Source organism: Marmota marmota, unplaced genomic scaffold (genome assembly GCF_001458135.2).
Source record: "Marmota marmota marmota unplaced genomic scaffold, marMar, whole genome shotgun sequence".
NCBI classification, from domain to species: domain Eukaryota; kingdom Metazoa; phylum Chordata; class Mammalia; order Rodentia; family Sciuridae; genus Marmota; species Marmota marmota.
This window is the reverse complement of record NW_026000001.1, coordinates 4,318,299-4,334,185: the sequence shown is the minus strand read 5'-3', so window position 1 is coordinate 4,334,185 and position 15,887 is coordinate 4,318,299. Positions and strand designations below refer to the sequence as shown.

At 58.3% G+C, this 15,887-nt stretch overlaps 2 protein-coding genes across 5 annotated transcripts in view; both read right to left on the bottom strand.

Moving 5' to 3' along the window:
* The window catches only part of Nap1l4 (nucleosome assembly protein 1 like 4), a 31,676-nt gene extending 31,098 nt beyond the window's left edge, over positions 1-578 (bottom strand). Inside the window, exon 1 of one of the 2 annotated variants that reach the window (XM_048807853.1) lies at positions 494-578. The gene's annotated coding sequence lies outside the window, so the exon portion shown is untranslated. The remainder of the gene's footprint in view (positions 1-493) is intronic. The other variant, XM_048807855.1, reaches the window with a different exon arrangement.
* A 7,862-nt stretch (positions 579-8,440) lies between these two features.
* The window catches only part of Cars1 (cysteinyl-tRNA synthetase 1), a 54,286-nt gene continuing 46,839 nt past the window's right edge, over positions 8,441-15,887 (bottom strand). For all 3 annotated transcript variants that reach the window (XM_048807849.1, XM_015503315.2, XM_048807850.1), the window contains 5 exons: positions 12,734-12,814; positions 12,007-12,074; positions 9,758-9,817; positions 9,251-9,334; positions 8,441-8,721 (listed from right to left, as the gene is read on the bottom strand). In XM_048807849.1, the coding sequence (XP_048663806.1) occupies positions 8,587-8,721; positions 9,251-9,334; positions 9,758-9,817; positions 12,007-12,074; positions 12,734-12,814 (428 nt within the window). In that variant the 3' untranslated portion in view covers positions 8,441-8,586. The remainder of the gene's footprint in view (positions 8,722-9,250; positions 9,335-9,757; positions 9,818-12,006; positions 12,075-12,733; positions 12,815-15,887) is intronic.

Below are 15,887 nucleotides of genomic sequence, written 5' to 3'. Positions count from 1 at the left end.
GCTGGGGGTGGGAGAGAGTAGATCAGTGGATGTGCAGAATGAATGCACAATGGATGGATGTACAGAAGTACCACAGGGAATACACCAATCTGTACAACGTGCAGTGACTGTAACAAAATAAGTAAAACGTATGCATTCTTTCTTAGAATTCAGTTGACCAAGTTTATCAAACCTGAAAATGATAAAACTGGCTACTGTTAAGAATTCGGCCAATTCCTCCAATTACTATTCCACATTCTTTCTGAAAAATACAGCATTCTAATACAACAAAATGAAAAAAACTGGTTTTTAGATGCAATGATATATGGACACAGACAACAGCAGACATTCTGAACCAATGACACTGCTCAGACTGGGGAAAAAACAGACTGCCTAATAAGTTATCTGAGACAGCAGTAAAGCGTGCATAAAATCACACGGTGAGTAGAGGCCTTGAAATTCAGGCGAAAGTGTCCCTGTGGAAATTTGGGAAGGTTATAATTCCTACACCTACCTAATCTATAGATTGAGCTCTCTCATAAACAATTATCTTTACAACAGCTTTGCGGACCAAAAATCTGCAGTCTTGGTCCCCCCCCCCACCCCAGCACTATGCCGGATTCTGGACTTCCAGGTTAGGGAAGCTCTTCTGGCAAATCCGTGCAAATATTCCAAAATCGGAAAAACTCCAAGACCCGCAGCAACACCTCTGNATTTAAAACCATCTGCAGACTCCTGGCAGAGGGGTGAAGGGCACGGGTTGCTGCAAAGCCCCCTCGGGGCCGGAAAAGCAAGGCGAGCCCCCTGCAGGAGCTGGGTGTCCACCCGGGCCTGGGCCTGAGTGCCGCCTGGATTCCCTAGTGCGCCTTAACTGCCGTCCCACTTTTCCATAATGACCATGCAGTGCTCTTGTCGACAGCGGGAAAGGAAGCACAGACCGACCACGAAGGAAAAGAACCTGGAGGCTGCTCCGGTGTGTCTCCCCTACTCCACGGTCTCAGGTGCACCTGCCTTCATTGGTTCTGGCCCTGCCTGGATGTGGGGGTTGGTGTGGGAGGCACCAGGTGGGGGAGCCTCCCAGCTGAACCCTTGGGAGGCCTGATGGAGGCGGGATGGGTGGTGGGGGTGGTGGTTCTTTCCCCAGCGTCACTTCTGTGATGTGGTCACTGGTTTCCTCTGGCCACCACAAGAAAGTACCACAAACCGGGTGAATGAAACAGGCATGTCAGACCTCTGGTTCTGGAGGTCAGGAAGCTGAAATCAAGGTGTGACGCAGCTGTGCTCCCACGGGGACACTGGGTGAGGGACCTTCCTTGCCCCCTGGAAACTCCTGGTGGCTCCAGGCATCCTTGATTGTAACCCTGCCACTCCCAACTCCTCCGTCTTCATATGGCCTCCCCGTGTCTCTTCTTTATGAGGATGCCAGTCACCAATCAAGATGTACCCTAGGGATTCCATCTCAGTGTTCACACCTACAAAGAACCTACTGCCAAATGTCACAAGCCAAGACCTATGACTTGAATGTAGCCTTGGGAAGCCACCATGCAGCCCACCATCACAAGGGGGGTGGGCACTGTGCCAGTCACCCCTGCCACTGGGCTGTGTAGAAGGTAGCAAGGGTTAAAGGGCAGGGATTCCTGCTGTACAGATTCTAGCTGGGTGACCCTGGCAAGTGCCCTGCCCATCTCCCGTCTCTGAAGTGTAGTACCTGCTTCACACGGGCACAGGCACTGAGTGAGCAGCCAGCTTGATGTGGCCTCTGCTGTCCTTTCCACCCCTTCACTCGGGTAGTAGGACACCTTTGGGACGGGAGAGGGTCCCAAAGGCCTGCCCTGAGCTTTGGGGTGCATCTAGTCCTACACAGGCCCCGGGCTCACAGCGAACATGTGTGGCAGCTGGGAGCAGCTGCTTGCTGAGCCCAGGGCTGAACCCGAAGCTCTGAGGGGCTAAAAGACTGGCTCTTGGGTCTGCCTGGGGCTGGGACGTTGGACCCAGGAATACACCTGCCGGTGCCTGGAGATGTGCACCCTCCAGGTGGGCCCCGTGGGTTTGAAAAGCAGGCCATGAATGTCACACGTTCTTTCTGCTCACATCTTCCCTTATCAGCACCCTCCAGTCACTTGGGTATTGAGGATGGCCACCCCCTCTGAGAGGCTTTGCTCCCACCCAGTGCCACCTCCCTTTTATTTCCATCAGGCACTTCTGCCTGCGTCCTTCACTTGTCCCCACCACTAGAAAAGAGCAGTGTCAGCAGGCTTCCAGGGGTAAGGCTGATGGGGCTGAGAGCTGAGGACCTACGGAGTGACCAGCTGGGCTTGGCGTGTGGAGCCTGCCCGGCCAGCTGCATACTGTGTTCTGGGACCTGTAGATAGCTCAGGGTGGCTCATGTCCCTACAGATAGTGTGGGGGAGCCCACAAGGGAGGTGTCCCCCGTATGACAGGGATTGGGGGAGGGGCAGGTGATACCTGGGTGAGGCTGCAACTAGGGAATTGTGGGCAATGTGTAGGTGGCCCAGGGGGCCCGTTCCTCTTGCATTCTCTCAGGTCGGTGCATGGTGGGTCTGGGACCCCCAGCAGAAATGGGAGTGACCCCGTGAAGGGGGTTGTTTGCAACCTGGAAAATGCCATCTGTTCTGAAATTAGGTAACAATCATTACTTGCCTGCACAGTGACTGCATGATCTGTTCTCCATTTTAGTCTTGGATGAATTTTTGATAAGTATTTTTATTTTTTTGGTACTGGGGATTGAACCCAGGGGCACTTAAACACTGAGCCACATCCCCAGCCCTTTTTTATATTTTATTTAGAGACAGTCTTGCTGAGTTGCTTAGGGCCTTGCTAAGTTGCTGAGGCTGGCTTCGAATATCTCATGATCCTCCTGCCTCAGCTTCCCAGCCACTGGAGTTACAGGTGGGTGCCACTGCACCACCTCTATATTTCATTTCTTCATTTATCTATTTAGTGGGCACCAGGGATTGAACTCAGAGGCACTCGACCACTGAACCACATCCCCAGCCCTATTTTGTATTTTATTTACAGACAGGGTCTTGCCGAGTTGCTTAGTGACTCGGTTTATGTTGAGGCTGGCTTTGAACTTGCGACCCTCCTGCCTCAGCCTCCTGAGCCGCTGGGATTACAGGCGTGCACCACCGCACCTGGCATATTTTTAATAGACACACAGTAATAATGGGTGTTGATGGGGTCCAGTGTGGCATTTCCATGCCGGGGAGCAATGTGTACTGATCAGGTCGGGGTCACTGGCGTGCCCACCACCAGTTCTGTGTGCGGGAGCGTGAAGACCCTCTCTGTGCCAGCTGTCGGGAAGTGCTCAGTTGCCGCCAGCCAGTTCCTCCGCTGTTGCTGTGTCATGGCTGGCACTTTAGAAGTCAGTCCTCCTGCCCAGCTGCACCCGGAGCCCGTGTGCCTCCTCTCTCCAGCCACCCTCCCCCACCCTGCCCGGGCTCTGTGGCCACTGCCTCACTGGCTGCTTTGGGACCCTGCTTTAGCTTCTGCGGAAGTGAGCACGGAGCACTTGTCCCTGTGCCTGGCGTGTGTCACTGTGCTCAGGTTCTCTGGTTCCCTTGGTTTCGTGGCACATGGCAGGACGCTCTCTGTGGCTGAGCGCTCTTCCATGACGCTTTTGCACTCACACCCAGGAGGACTCCTTATGGATGGCCGCAGAGGGCGCTGCGCAGGGCCTGCACATGCGGTGTCTTCAACGTGCCAACGTCAGCTCTGGTGGTTCTGGGGAGCGGGACAGCGGTCCCGCACAGTTCTGTTTCCGTGTTCGAGGGCCCTCCGTGCTGCTCCCACGATGTCCCCAGCAGCACTGTGCCAGGGCTCCCTTTTCTCTACATCCTCAACTGCGCCTGTTGCGTTGTCTTTCATTGTCGCCATCGGATGGGGGCGAGGACAGCTCACGGTGCTCTTGATGTGCCTTTCCCTGTGCCCGCGTTTTCCAGGCCCTTTCCGTATCTCATTTGGCTCTTGGGTGGATTTATTTCCATAAAGCACTAAGTCGTTTCTCTGCTACAGAGAACAGTGACTTATGAGACTGGTGTCTATTTCCTGTGGCTGCTGCAAAGTATCACAAACCAGGGGGCTTGAAGCCACAGCGGTCCCTTCTCTCAGCTCTGGGGGCTGGGCTCCTCCCAAGGCTCCAGGCAGGACCACAGCCTGTGTGCCCCTCTTACACAGAGCCAGTCACACTGGATTTAGGGCCCCCAACTCTAAGATGACCTTATCTTCACCCATCTAATCACACGTGCAGACCCTATTTCAAAAAAGGTCACATCTGCAGGTCCAGGATGCACATGAACATGGACATGGGGACCCTATTCAACTCAGTACAATGTCCTGAGAATCTGGTGCTTCTCTTGTGTCAGTGGCCATTCTCAGGGGACATGCCCCTGTGGGATGAACCCTTTGCCTCAGTGGGGCTGCAAATTTCTGGACATTCCATATTGAATGCTCAGAGCTGCTAGGCTGAGATTGAGGCCTGACCCACTGCTGTGGGAGGGGACAGGCCTCTTGCTGACCACCCTCACTGAGAGCCCCTGCTCTGCCATCCACAGGGGCCAGACACCCACAGTGGCCGCTGCTCTGGCCCCAGAGGACAGTGTGGTCCGGGCATTTTGGACCCGTGTCTGAAGATCTCAGGAGCCGGCTGAGCAGGTTTTCCACTTCAAACCCAACACCCAGAACATGGGAACCAGCCCGTCTCCCTGAAGTCCCTGGTCCTTCCTGGAGACGCTGGAGTCGGGGCATGCTCACTTCTGCTCCTGAGCCCTCAGGCTCCAGGCTCTGGTGGTGCTAGAACAAGGCCCTTGCTTAGAGCCCAGTCATGCTGGACTCGGGGGACAGAAGCCTGCCTGGCTAACCACTGCCCACTCAGCCCAGGTCCCTTTCACCTGGAGGGTCCCTGTTCTTCCTGAACTAAGCCACGCTCCTGCCTGGCCCTCCATCTCAGCTGTCCTCCAGCTGTGGGTACCCAGGGAGTCTGCCACCCCTGCCCTGTCCCCTAGTCTCCCATGAGCTCTGTCCCTGCCACCTGCTGCTCACATTAGCACTGCCCACCAGTAACACTGACATGAGGGCAGGAGAGGGGTGGGTCTTGGTTTAAAAATCCCCAGATGCTGCTTAAGTGCAGTGGCTGGGGAGCCCTGGTATCAGACTCCCAAGGTGGCCCAGGGGCTCCTTGGCGCGGAGGGTCTCACCCCGTGGTTCTGGCTCTGCACCAGCAGCCCTCCCCAGGTGCTGCCACCAGCTGTGGCCGTCAGCAGCCCTTTTCCTCTTGGGTCCTGCCACCCGGAGCTCAGGGAACCTGGCCTGTGCTGTGCTCCTGGACTCCCTGTCCTTGCAGGTGGTCCCTGAGGCGGACTGAGCTCTGGAGGCAGACCGGCACCTGGAAAGGCAGGCGGCATCTGGCCAGCTGCGCCAAGTCGCCCGGGCCTGTGGTGGTGGTAGGCAGTATCTCTGTTCCCATCCGTGGGGGTGCCGCCACTGAGGGAGGGGCGCCTAAATGACAGGGCATTGCAGGGAAGGACACTGGAGGCACGGGAGGGCACAAAGAGCCTGTTTCTCCGTCAGGTTGGACGTTGTCTCCTTCGTGTGATCTTTTCTTTTTGTGGCGCTGGGGATGGAACCCGGGCCTTGAGCAGGCCGGGCAAGCTACACCCCAGCCCCTTTGGCATCTGTGAAGTGACTGTGCCTTTCTCCCTAGAACCCACAAGTCACCTCTGTGGGGGGACACTTTGCCACGGTGCGTCATGCAGCCCCTGGAACTCTCCAGCCGTCTCAGCAACTCCATCAAGACCAGAAAGGGTCGCCCTTCTACCAGTGGGCAACATTGGGCCAGTCTTCCCTTTAGCTGGGCCATCTGGTGGCCCTGAAACAGTCCCATGAAAGGAGGAAGAATGCCTGATGCGGTCACTTATGCACAACAGGTTTGTAGAGGAAGGGCTGTCACAAGAGCTGCTCCAGGAGTGACAGTACTCTTTGGCTGTTTCTGAGGGAGAGCAGAGGCTCCTGGGTTCCAGCTATCACACTCTCCACTGCCCCAACTGTCCCAGACATGCCAAGGGGAGCTCCTGGGGAAGCTGTAGATCGAGTGCCAGGGTCCCGCGAGCCCCGAGGCCGCACTGTGCAGGGCCAGAGCATGCCAGGTGAGTACCAGGCACCCATGCTGGCAGTGGGTGGCTCCCCATGAGGCCAGCGCATGGGCAGAGCTGCCTAACTGCCACCACAAGGACACACCACTGTCCCACTGAGGTGACCTCCTGCTGTCCCCTGCAGCCACCCCCACCACCCCCATAGCTAGGTTTGAGAATAGTACCTACATGGGTGGCACGTGACCTCTGAGATGAGCTTTCCCCTTAGTGTGATTCCTAGACCCAGCCAGCAGTACATGCCACTGGCTCGCCCATATTCTTTTGCTGTGACTCCATCAGTCATTAGAAGTGTCCTTCTTTGGACACAAAGAGTCCAGGCTTCCCACTTCTGTACTGGCGGATTCTGAAGGAGGTGGCAGCATCTAGAGCCCCGCAGAGCCCGCGCACTCACTGCTCCAAGGAGTCGCCTTCCCATCTAGAGCCAGGAGACACTCTGCGGCTCACACTGTCGGTCAGGTCATATTGCTTTGTCCAGTTCATACGGAACAGCACAGGGACTTAACTTGTTTTTTTAAGTTTGTATTTTATCTCTTACATTAAAATCCTGGTTGCTGACATCAGTGTTATTTGCTCTGTCTCAACATAGAGTTTGGAAACACCATACCAATGTTACTAGAGGCAGAACTACCATGTCACGCTGGACTGCTGTGCACCCCTGGCCTGGGCAGGCCCCCACGGAGGTGACTAGCAGAGGCCAGTCTCTGAGCTATGCTGATCAGTTTCCAGCAGCCATAGTTTGGATCTGAATGTCCTCCAAAGGCCCAGGTGTAAAGGCCTGGTCTCCAGCCCATGGTGCTGTTGGGAGGTGGGGGGGGGGGTCCAACTGGGAGGAGGTAGGGTTATGGGGTTGACCCTGAGGGGAGATTGGGGGCCCTGCTCTTCCTCTCTCTCTGCTTCTGGCCTTCACAGAGAGCGGCTCTGCTCCACCACTTGCTCCCTGCCATGAAGTTCCCTGCCCACCACAGGACCAAGCCGGCCACAGTGGCAGACAGCACACTGGGAAATAGCTGCTGTGGTTTCCTGGTCCCCCCAGATTCCTTCAAAACCTGTCCTGCTCCTCCCCAGGGACGTGGATGGCTCTTTGTGATGGTCTCCACTAGGAAGATGCCATGGCCTCTGGAGTTGGGACCCTCCAGCTCTTCTCTCTGGACACAGCCTCCAAAGTCGCTGGGAGAGACCACAGCAATGAGAGGTGCCCAGCAGCCCCAGCCCAGGGCCAGGTGAGAACCTCAGATGAGCTGCCTGACTGCCAGGAACTGCCTGCCAAGCCCCTGGCCAGTGTAGTCGATGGCTATGGTTCTCGGCCACCAGGTTCTGGGGTGTCTGTTATGTAGCAATAGCTAACTGGGACAGGCTGCTTAATGCTGTCTGGGGGAATTTTTTCTTTTAAATATAAAATACCAATAAAGTTTGGGCTAGGGATATAGCTCAGTTGGTAGAGTGCTTGCCTTGCACACACAAGGCCCTGGGCTTAATCCTCAGCATCACACATACACACACACACACAAAAGACCGACAAAGTCAGCCTGCACAGGACAGCCCGCCAGCTCTGGGCCAAGGTCCTACAGGGACAGGGCTGCACCAGCCTCACACAGTCTCATGCTGCCACATTTCACACTTGTGGGGGCCTTCAGGGCAGCTTCCTACAGGCAGAACCAAACCATAGGGACAGGGTACGTCCACCACTGGGCATTGCCACACCCCCCAAGTGTGTGGTCTCCTACCAACACCAATGCCTGCCCTTGGTCCAGTCGGAGCTGCCCCACACCAGCCTTCACAGGCACGGGGGGCTTCTGCCCCTGGCACAACACTCCACCAAGGCCGGCTGGGCACATCTGAGGGCAGACTCTCAGCTGGAGTGAGCACCCTGTGGGGAGCTGGTGGGGAGGACACGCCCCCGGTGTGGAGACTCCTATCTCGCCCGCCAGCCCTGCAGACCCAGGCTGCGTCAGCCGTGGCAGGCCTGGCAGCTGGCCAGGGGCCCACCCGCAGCCACTGGCCTGCTGCTCTAGGAAACCTGCAGTGTGCGTGTTCATCAGAGCAGAGGCAGATTGAGCGGTCTTTGTCTGCGGCCCAGCGGGATCCGCCAGGCTGAGCCGGTCTTTTTCCTACTCAAATACCTCCAAATGCACCCACACAGCAGGGATTAGCCCGGCTGCTGGCATGTGGGGAAATTCCTCCGCTGGCTCCACTGACCAAGCGCTTAAGTCACAACCTGCTGACCATGCGGCCCGGCTGCCAGCTCCAGCAGGAGCTGAGTGGAGGTCGGCGGCAGAGAGGGCGGCAGGGCCTCACTGTTCACAGGGTTTATTGGTAACGTTGCAGGGCGACGACCACGTGCACCTACGTGAACCAGTCCTCTGCTCGGGGCGAGGACAGCTGTCCACAGGACAGGAGCGCAGGCGCTGCCCTGGGCGGAAGCCTCAGTGCCCGGCCGTCAGGGCAGACTTCCGTTCTGGACCATCTGCAGGTACTCCTCGTGCAGCCTCTCCTGCGCCTCATACAGCTTCCGCAGCCTCTTGGAGAGCCCCTTGCTCAGCTCCCTGCCCTCTGTGTCGTGCGTGGGCAGGCCCTGCAAGGGCAACACAGAGTTGCCAGGCCCGCCACCCTGCACCCTCCTCCCTCCTCCTCCTCCTCCACGCGCCTCTCCCTGCTGTGGCCACGCCCTCTGGTGAGGCCTTTTGGTCACCACCTGCTCAGGGTCCAGCATGCTGACCCAGCAGCATTGGCTTAAGAGTTTAAGACCATGGCCACCGTGGAGAATGGTGACCAGAGTCTGGGCACCCTGTCTCTGTCAGGGCCCACCATGCTGAAGGGGTGCAGCAAATACACCTAGACCTGGCAGGGAGGCCGAGGGTGGGGCAGAGCCGGGCCGGCTGAGGCCCGAGGCCCTGCCGGGTTCTGTTTCAGCCATCCGAAGTCCGGCCCAGGCCGTGACTCCCACGGTCAGAGGCAGGAGCAAGGTGGAGGCACCTGCTAGGAGGGGACCCCCTGGGCCCCAGCCTCCCCTAGAACCTCCCACATGCCCACGGCTGAGAACTCCTGCCACTCCAGTTCAGGGTGGTCTAATGAGTCCTGAAATGTGGAGAAGGATTTCTTACATTTTCATCAAACTTGGAATATTTGTCACTTTCTGACAGGAACATTTCACCAGGTGGAATCTTCATCCTGGCCAGCTTCGCCGCCTGGAACAGAGTAGGGTCATAACCACCAAGCAGCAGGCAGGGGCTTTACACTGTCCCCAGGATGCCCACTCCCACCCCAGCCCCCAAACTGCTCTCAAACTCAGATGGCTGGAAGGAATGTGGAAGCCAGGGCAGGAACTCAAAGGGGCCCGCGTTCGTGGAACAGAGGAAAGGCTGTCAATCGTCCCAAGGGCAGCCAGACTGCAAGAGCTGCGGCAGGTAGTCTCCCCTGGCTGTCTCCCTCCTGGGTGGACCCCCAGGTTCCAGGGCACCATGTAGGAAGGCAGATGGGGGCAGAGTGGCGCTCCCTTTAGAGGGTCCTCCGGGGCCTGGCCAAGTCCAAGGGAGGCCAAGAGCCACAAAGGCCCAGGCCAAGGTGCATTTCTACCCAGGGGAGTCCCCCCAACAAGCAGACATGCTCACTTCCTGCTCTCGCTTCCTCCGGGCGGCCTCCTCCTTCTTCTTCCTCTTCTCCTCTTCAACCTAGGGGAACAGAAAGGGTCAATGAGCCAGGGTCCCAGTCCTCCTGCTGTCTCCCATGACCTGGCCTAGGGCTGGACTCCTGTCCAGCCCAGCCCAGTCCTCGGAGTGGGAGACAGATTGGTGCCCTGGGCTTAGGTGGCGCACCTGTGCTCAGCAGTGGCTGACCCTTGTTCCAGAGCTTCTCAGTGGCCCTCTGGGTGCCCACCATGCTCTGGACGTGAGGACAGGGCAGCAGACAAAACCAACATTAAAAGCTTCAGGCACAACAGGAGGACACTGACCAGAAGGACAAACGTGGTCTGGAAAGGGGGGCTGCATCTAGTGGGGCCTGGGGACGACCTGCACAGGTCATGGTACCCAGGAGAGCAAGGGCACAAGGCAGGATGGGGAGAGGGCAGAGGCCAGCAGCGCCAAGGAACGGGTACCAGCGTTGGGGCAGTCAAAGAGATGGGACAGGAGGAGGTGAGCAAAATCCAGGATTCCACTCCACCCAGCAGAATCCAGGGGAGGGGCTGGGGAGGCCTGGCCCGGGGCTGGTGGTGGAGGCAGCAGGCTGGTTTCAGGTGAGGTCAGGCCAAGCCTGCGTCAGGAGTTCGGGCTGCCGTGGGCACGGAGGTGCCTGCCACCAATGGGAGGGAGGAACAAGTTCGGGAAGCCGAGAACCTGATTCCTTTGGGATGTCCAGGGTTTCGGGTGCTCCTGGCTTCCTGGAGCTATGAGGTAAGCAGCCAAGTGCAGGAGCATGGCAGGTGGGCTCTGGGCTGGGGCCTGGGGTCATGGCCGATGCCCAGTGGACACCAGAGAAGCGGTGGGCTGGGCAAGGTCACAGGGGAGGGGAGGGCTGGGGAGGGGAGGCAGGAAGGCGCCGACAGAGCGCCAGGACGGCAGTGTGCTAGAGGAACGGTGGCCTGTCTAGGAGGACTCGGGGCCCTTTCAAGGCAGGAGTGCTCGTGCGCGGAGGGACTACTCTGGAGGAGAGCAGGCGGGGCACGCTGGAGGGCCTGGGAGCCCGGCTCTGTGCCGCAGTGGTGAGAGCCCTGGCCCGAACCGTGGACCTGGAGGAGCCACGAGCTGCTGCCTCAGAGGGAAGAGGTTTCGGCAAGGCACCCCAGCTTCAGGCCAGATGTGTGGGCAGGAGGCTGGGCCACCCCTGGCTGGGGGTGCAGGAAGGCCCCAGCCAACTTCTGGTCACCTCCAGGCAGCTGGCAGGCTACACCTCCCCTAAGGAGCCTGTGCTTGCTCAGTTCAGGAGGGGAGCCCCGTGTGGACGGAGACCCAGGCTGGGGAGAGCAAGTGTGACAGAAATGGAGAGGGCCTCTATGGGAGGTCAGGCCACAACCTCTAGGGCAGGCTCCCTTCACACCTTCCTTGGTCACCACCCTGTGACTGTCTGGAGTCCCCCAGGCAGCTCCAGCTGACTCTCCTCAGCTGATGGGTAGCTCCTCCCCATGTCCCCAGGCCCTGCAAACCCAGTCTGTGTACACCTGAGTCTTGGGCCCTGCTCCTGGGGGGTGGGGGGGCTTGCTGCAGTGCCAACGCAGGCCACTCTCAACTCCATCCCCAGACCCAACCCTGGCTCTGTCAATCACCTCTCCTCTCCAAGTCCCTCTCGAGTGGCCCAGCCCAAACCTGCTCTGGAGGCCACCCCCGGGGCCCACCTGTCTCAGTGCCACTCCCCGTTCCTGTGTGGCTTGGGAATCCACATGTCCCTGAGGGCACCTCACAGGCTGAGTCCAGCAGTTCTGATGTGTTTTTGTTCCTGTTCTTTCTCCCACTGACAGCCAGGTTTCTGAACATGGGATCTCTGGATCATGGGGTCTCGCTGGGGTGGAGGAGCTTTGGGAGGGGCACTCTGGGAAAAGCCAGGCGGCACTGAGGGTCTGCTGTCACTCGCCTCCCCCCAGCTGAGAAGACGGCCTGCTGTTGGGTTCAGGCTGTCGGGCAGTTGCGGAGCTGACTTTTCTTTCGGACATTCACAGGGACAGGGATTTGTTTGGTTTGGGCCCTGGGGATTGCCCAGGGCTCCGTACATGTTGCAAGCTCTCCACCACTAGGTCACACCTCAGCCCAGCACTGGCATATTTTAAAATAAAAGCATAAATGTAAATTCTTAAAAGTAAACTATGCAACAACCCTAAAGGTGTTTTGTTTTCAACAGAATCAAGCACAGTCATTCCAACTTTACCAACCTTTTTCTTCTCTTCCCTCTCTCTTAGTAAGGTCTCTCTGTCCACCAGTTTCACCACCGTTGGCAGTCCTGAAAAGCAGACAGCTGGTGAGACGCGGGCCCATGCACCTGTCCTCCTGCAGGCTGCCTGCCAGCCTCTGAGCCGTCAGCCGAGCTCCCACGCCACACACTGTGGACAACAGGAGGCCTGCCTGACAGCTCACACTGTCACCAGGCAAGGTGTGACACGGTGACAACTACAGCGCCTGGGCTGCTCCCTGAGTGTGGGAAAGGAAAGGCAGTAGAGGCCAGAGGACTATAGGCATCGGACTGTCAGGCCCAAACACATCACAAACCACGACTACCCTCCTGAAGACTGCCTGCCTTGCTGCGCTGGGGACACCTAGGGACATTTGGGAAGAACATGGAGATTCCACTTGGGGATTCCTTTTTTTTTTTTTGGTACTGAGAGCAGAACTTAGGGGTACTATACCACTAAGCTACACCCCTACTCCCTTTTAGTTTTTGGGACGGGGCCTTGCTAAGTTGCCAAGGCTGGCCTTAAACTTATGATTCTCCTGCTCAGCCTCCTGAGTTTCTGGGATTACAAGCAAGCACTACCGTGCTTGGCTTCCACTTGGGGATTTGTCAGGAAGTCATAAAATTGTGGGGCCCTCAGGAACTCTTGGTGTGTCCCCTCCCGTGTCCTTTCCCAGATCTCTGGCAAGCAGGTTGAGAGGCTCACCCACCTTCGTGATCTTCAAACCGCACCCCAAGCTCAGGCAGGATGTCATCCCGGAGGGCATCGCTGAGCTGCAGGACCTCAGGGACTGTTGGCAGAGAAAAGTGGTTCTGTTAGACATGCAGGGAATCCCAGGTCCCCCGGACCACGCACTGTCCCCAGTGCCTAGAAGAAGCACCAGCTTGATTCTGTGGGAAGCGGAAGCAGCCCAGAGATTACCAAGGCCACCTCCATCAGGGAACCTGGGGTGCTGCTCCCAGAGCCCAGACGAGCCCAGGCCTAGTAGCCACCTCCCACGGTAAGCCTGAGGACCAGCAAAAGCTTGTGCAGAGTGGCCAGTGCCCAGGGCCTGGCTGCCTGGGATGCTTGCCAGGGGGTGTCTGGGATGCCCAGAGCGGGTGCAGCAAGCAGGGCCAGGCTTCTTCCTGGTGCAGGTTCCTACTGCACAACCACGAGGCTCCCAAGGCACCAAGCGCCCCTGGTCCCAGGTAAAGGCCCTGGGAACTCCTGGCCACCAAATCTTGGCTCAGGATCCTGAAGGAGACACACTGGGGTAGGTCAGGCCTCGGGCTGCTGCTGTGCCTGCTCAGGGCCTGTGCCCTGTGCCCCTGAAGTCTTGAAAGCGTTCCCTGCTCCCCTCATGGGCCTCAGTGCTGGAGAAGGACCAGGCCACCAACTGTAAATGCCCTGAGAGAGCCAGGACACAGCTGGGTGAAGGGGGTCCAGGACAGAGGCTGGGTAGCCCAGCCTGCTTATCCAGCACCTAGGCTCAGCCTGACCACCGGGCTGTGTCAGGATGAAAGGCAGGGGAACCCCCAAAGCACACGGCTGGAGGAGACAAGACAAGGCCGGTCCGCTTGAAGCGCTCTTTCACGAAGGACACAGCACAGCAGACCGGGTGGTGGGACACCGGGACTGTACTGCAGACAGTCCTGCAGGTTTAGGCATTCCCAATCTCTGAGTCGCTTTCTCTGTTGGTGCCAAGGGCAAGATCAGTGACCAGCTGACTCACCCCTTCCTGGCACCTGGTCAGAGGGCAGTGGGAAGGCTGTAGCTCTGGGGTGGGGCTGGGGTCCTTAACATGGAGCACAGTGAGGCCACTGGAGTCACACAACACAGCTCTCCTAGGCCCACGTGGGCCCACTCCAGGTCTGGCTAGTGTTCCGTCCCTGTCGCATTTAGAAACCAAGAGCCCTGAAGGACTTGATTTCAGACAGTTCTGGCCACGACCAACCCAGCCTTTCCTAAAGGAAACGCAGCTGGACCCGAGGGGAGGCCCAGTCAGGCAGGGGGCCAACACCAGCGCCCCCGCCCGGACTGCACTGCCCAACTCGCAGGGCCTTGTCACGCTGGGGAAGGACCTCCACTTAGAAATGTGAACATCTGCAGTACCTCAGCCATGCCCACCACTGCAGATGGTCCCTCTTTCACAGTGGACACTGTCAGCTGGCCCCCAGTGGTTATGACCATCCCTGCCTCAGTGCTAACCCACATCTGCTGTTCCAGCCCACGTCAAATGTCACCAGGGAAACACAGGGTGTGACAGGCAAATAGGATGCCAACCATCCTCATCCTCAGGCCAAGACCCTGCCCGCTGTGATGGGGTCCCTAGAGCAGGCACAGGGAGGCCTCCCACTCCCAACACACACCACACACACTCCCTGGGAGACCCCCCGCCACAGCCCACCTGGCCTCTGCAGAGCTGAGGAGCAGGACTTGCCACCTGCCCTCATGCTGAGGCCTGCTTGTACCCACTCGGCTTGAAATTCCCTCCAGGCCCGTGAAACCTTTTGGTGCCTCGGGCCTGGCCTGCTCTCTCCTCTGCTACTGAACAAGTGCAGGCCCCCAAGACCACAGCAGCACTCTGCACGGCCACGGCCACGGCCACAGCCACACGTGGTCCATCCCACCCCGAGTATCACTCAGCCCTGAAAAGGCACAAAGCACTGCCACACAACCAGCTGGCAGACACTGGAGACACGGTGCCACGGGAGAGATGCTGTACCCGACACCCAGGACGCTATCTACAGACAGAAAGCAGGCTGGGTGCACGCATCAGAAGAGCGCGGGCTCTGTCACCCAAGAGTTGGGGGCGGAAGACCAGCCTCTGAACTCTCTGTTGCTACCTAGGTTTGGGCCTGAACCAGGCGTGATGGCGCACACCTGTAATCCCAGCACCTTGGGAGGCCGAGGCAGGAGCATTGCAGGTTCAAGGCCAGCCTGGGCAACTTAGCGAGATCCTGCTTCAGAATAAATAAATTTTAAAAAGGGTGTGACGTGGCTCAGTGGTAGAGGGTCCCTGGCCCAGTGGTAGAGGGTCCCTGGCCCAGTGGTCGAGTGCCCCTGGGCTCCCTCCCCAGGACCCAACACAGAAACAAAAGGAAACAAAACGGCTTTGGCTAGGTGTAGGTCTGTGGCCAGCTGCTTTCTGGGGTTGGGAATGCGGACCTACAGGGGAATTAGGCAGGAGTGGGGACCATCCACGTCCGAGGCCGCCTGAGCAGAGGCGTCCCCAGGTCAGAAGACCAGGCACAGCTGCCCTGGAGGCAGAAGGGCACAGCAAAGGAGCATGGCCTTCCCTGGACGTGGTCCCCAGACAGGGCACCTCCTGGGGACACCTGGGCCAGCCATGAGGACTCACGGTCCTGTTGACTAGAGATGCTCCTGAATGACAGGGTCCATTGTGGCTGGCTCAGTCAGCAACTCCTTAGAAGTGTCCTGCTCGCGTGGATGGGGTGACTGTCAGCACCCCGGGTGGCGACTGTTCCTCTCTCCCTCTGCATACTGGTGGGCACTGCATACTGCCCCAGGAGCATGTGCCCATAGAGCCCCAGGACACCCATCAGAGCTGGCTCCCGTCAGTGGAGTCGGGGACAGGGATGGAAAGCAGGTGATGCCACGAGCAACTTACTGCCCAGAACAGACTGGGGAGAAGCAGCACAAGGCAACGGCGATCCAGCCCCGGGGAGCAGGAAGACGCAGGAGCCCCTTGTGGAATGCCACTCAGCTTTCCAAACAGATGGAAATCCTCAGGCTGCTGGGACGTGGAAGAGTTGAGGACGTTCTGCTAAGTGGGGGCAGACAGGTGCAGAAGGACACACTGCCCTCCACTTACATGAGATCCCTGGAGCACTCGAATTCAGACAGAAAGTAGGATGGGG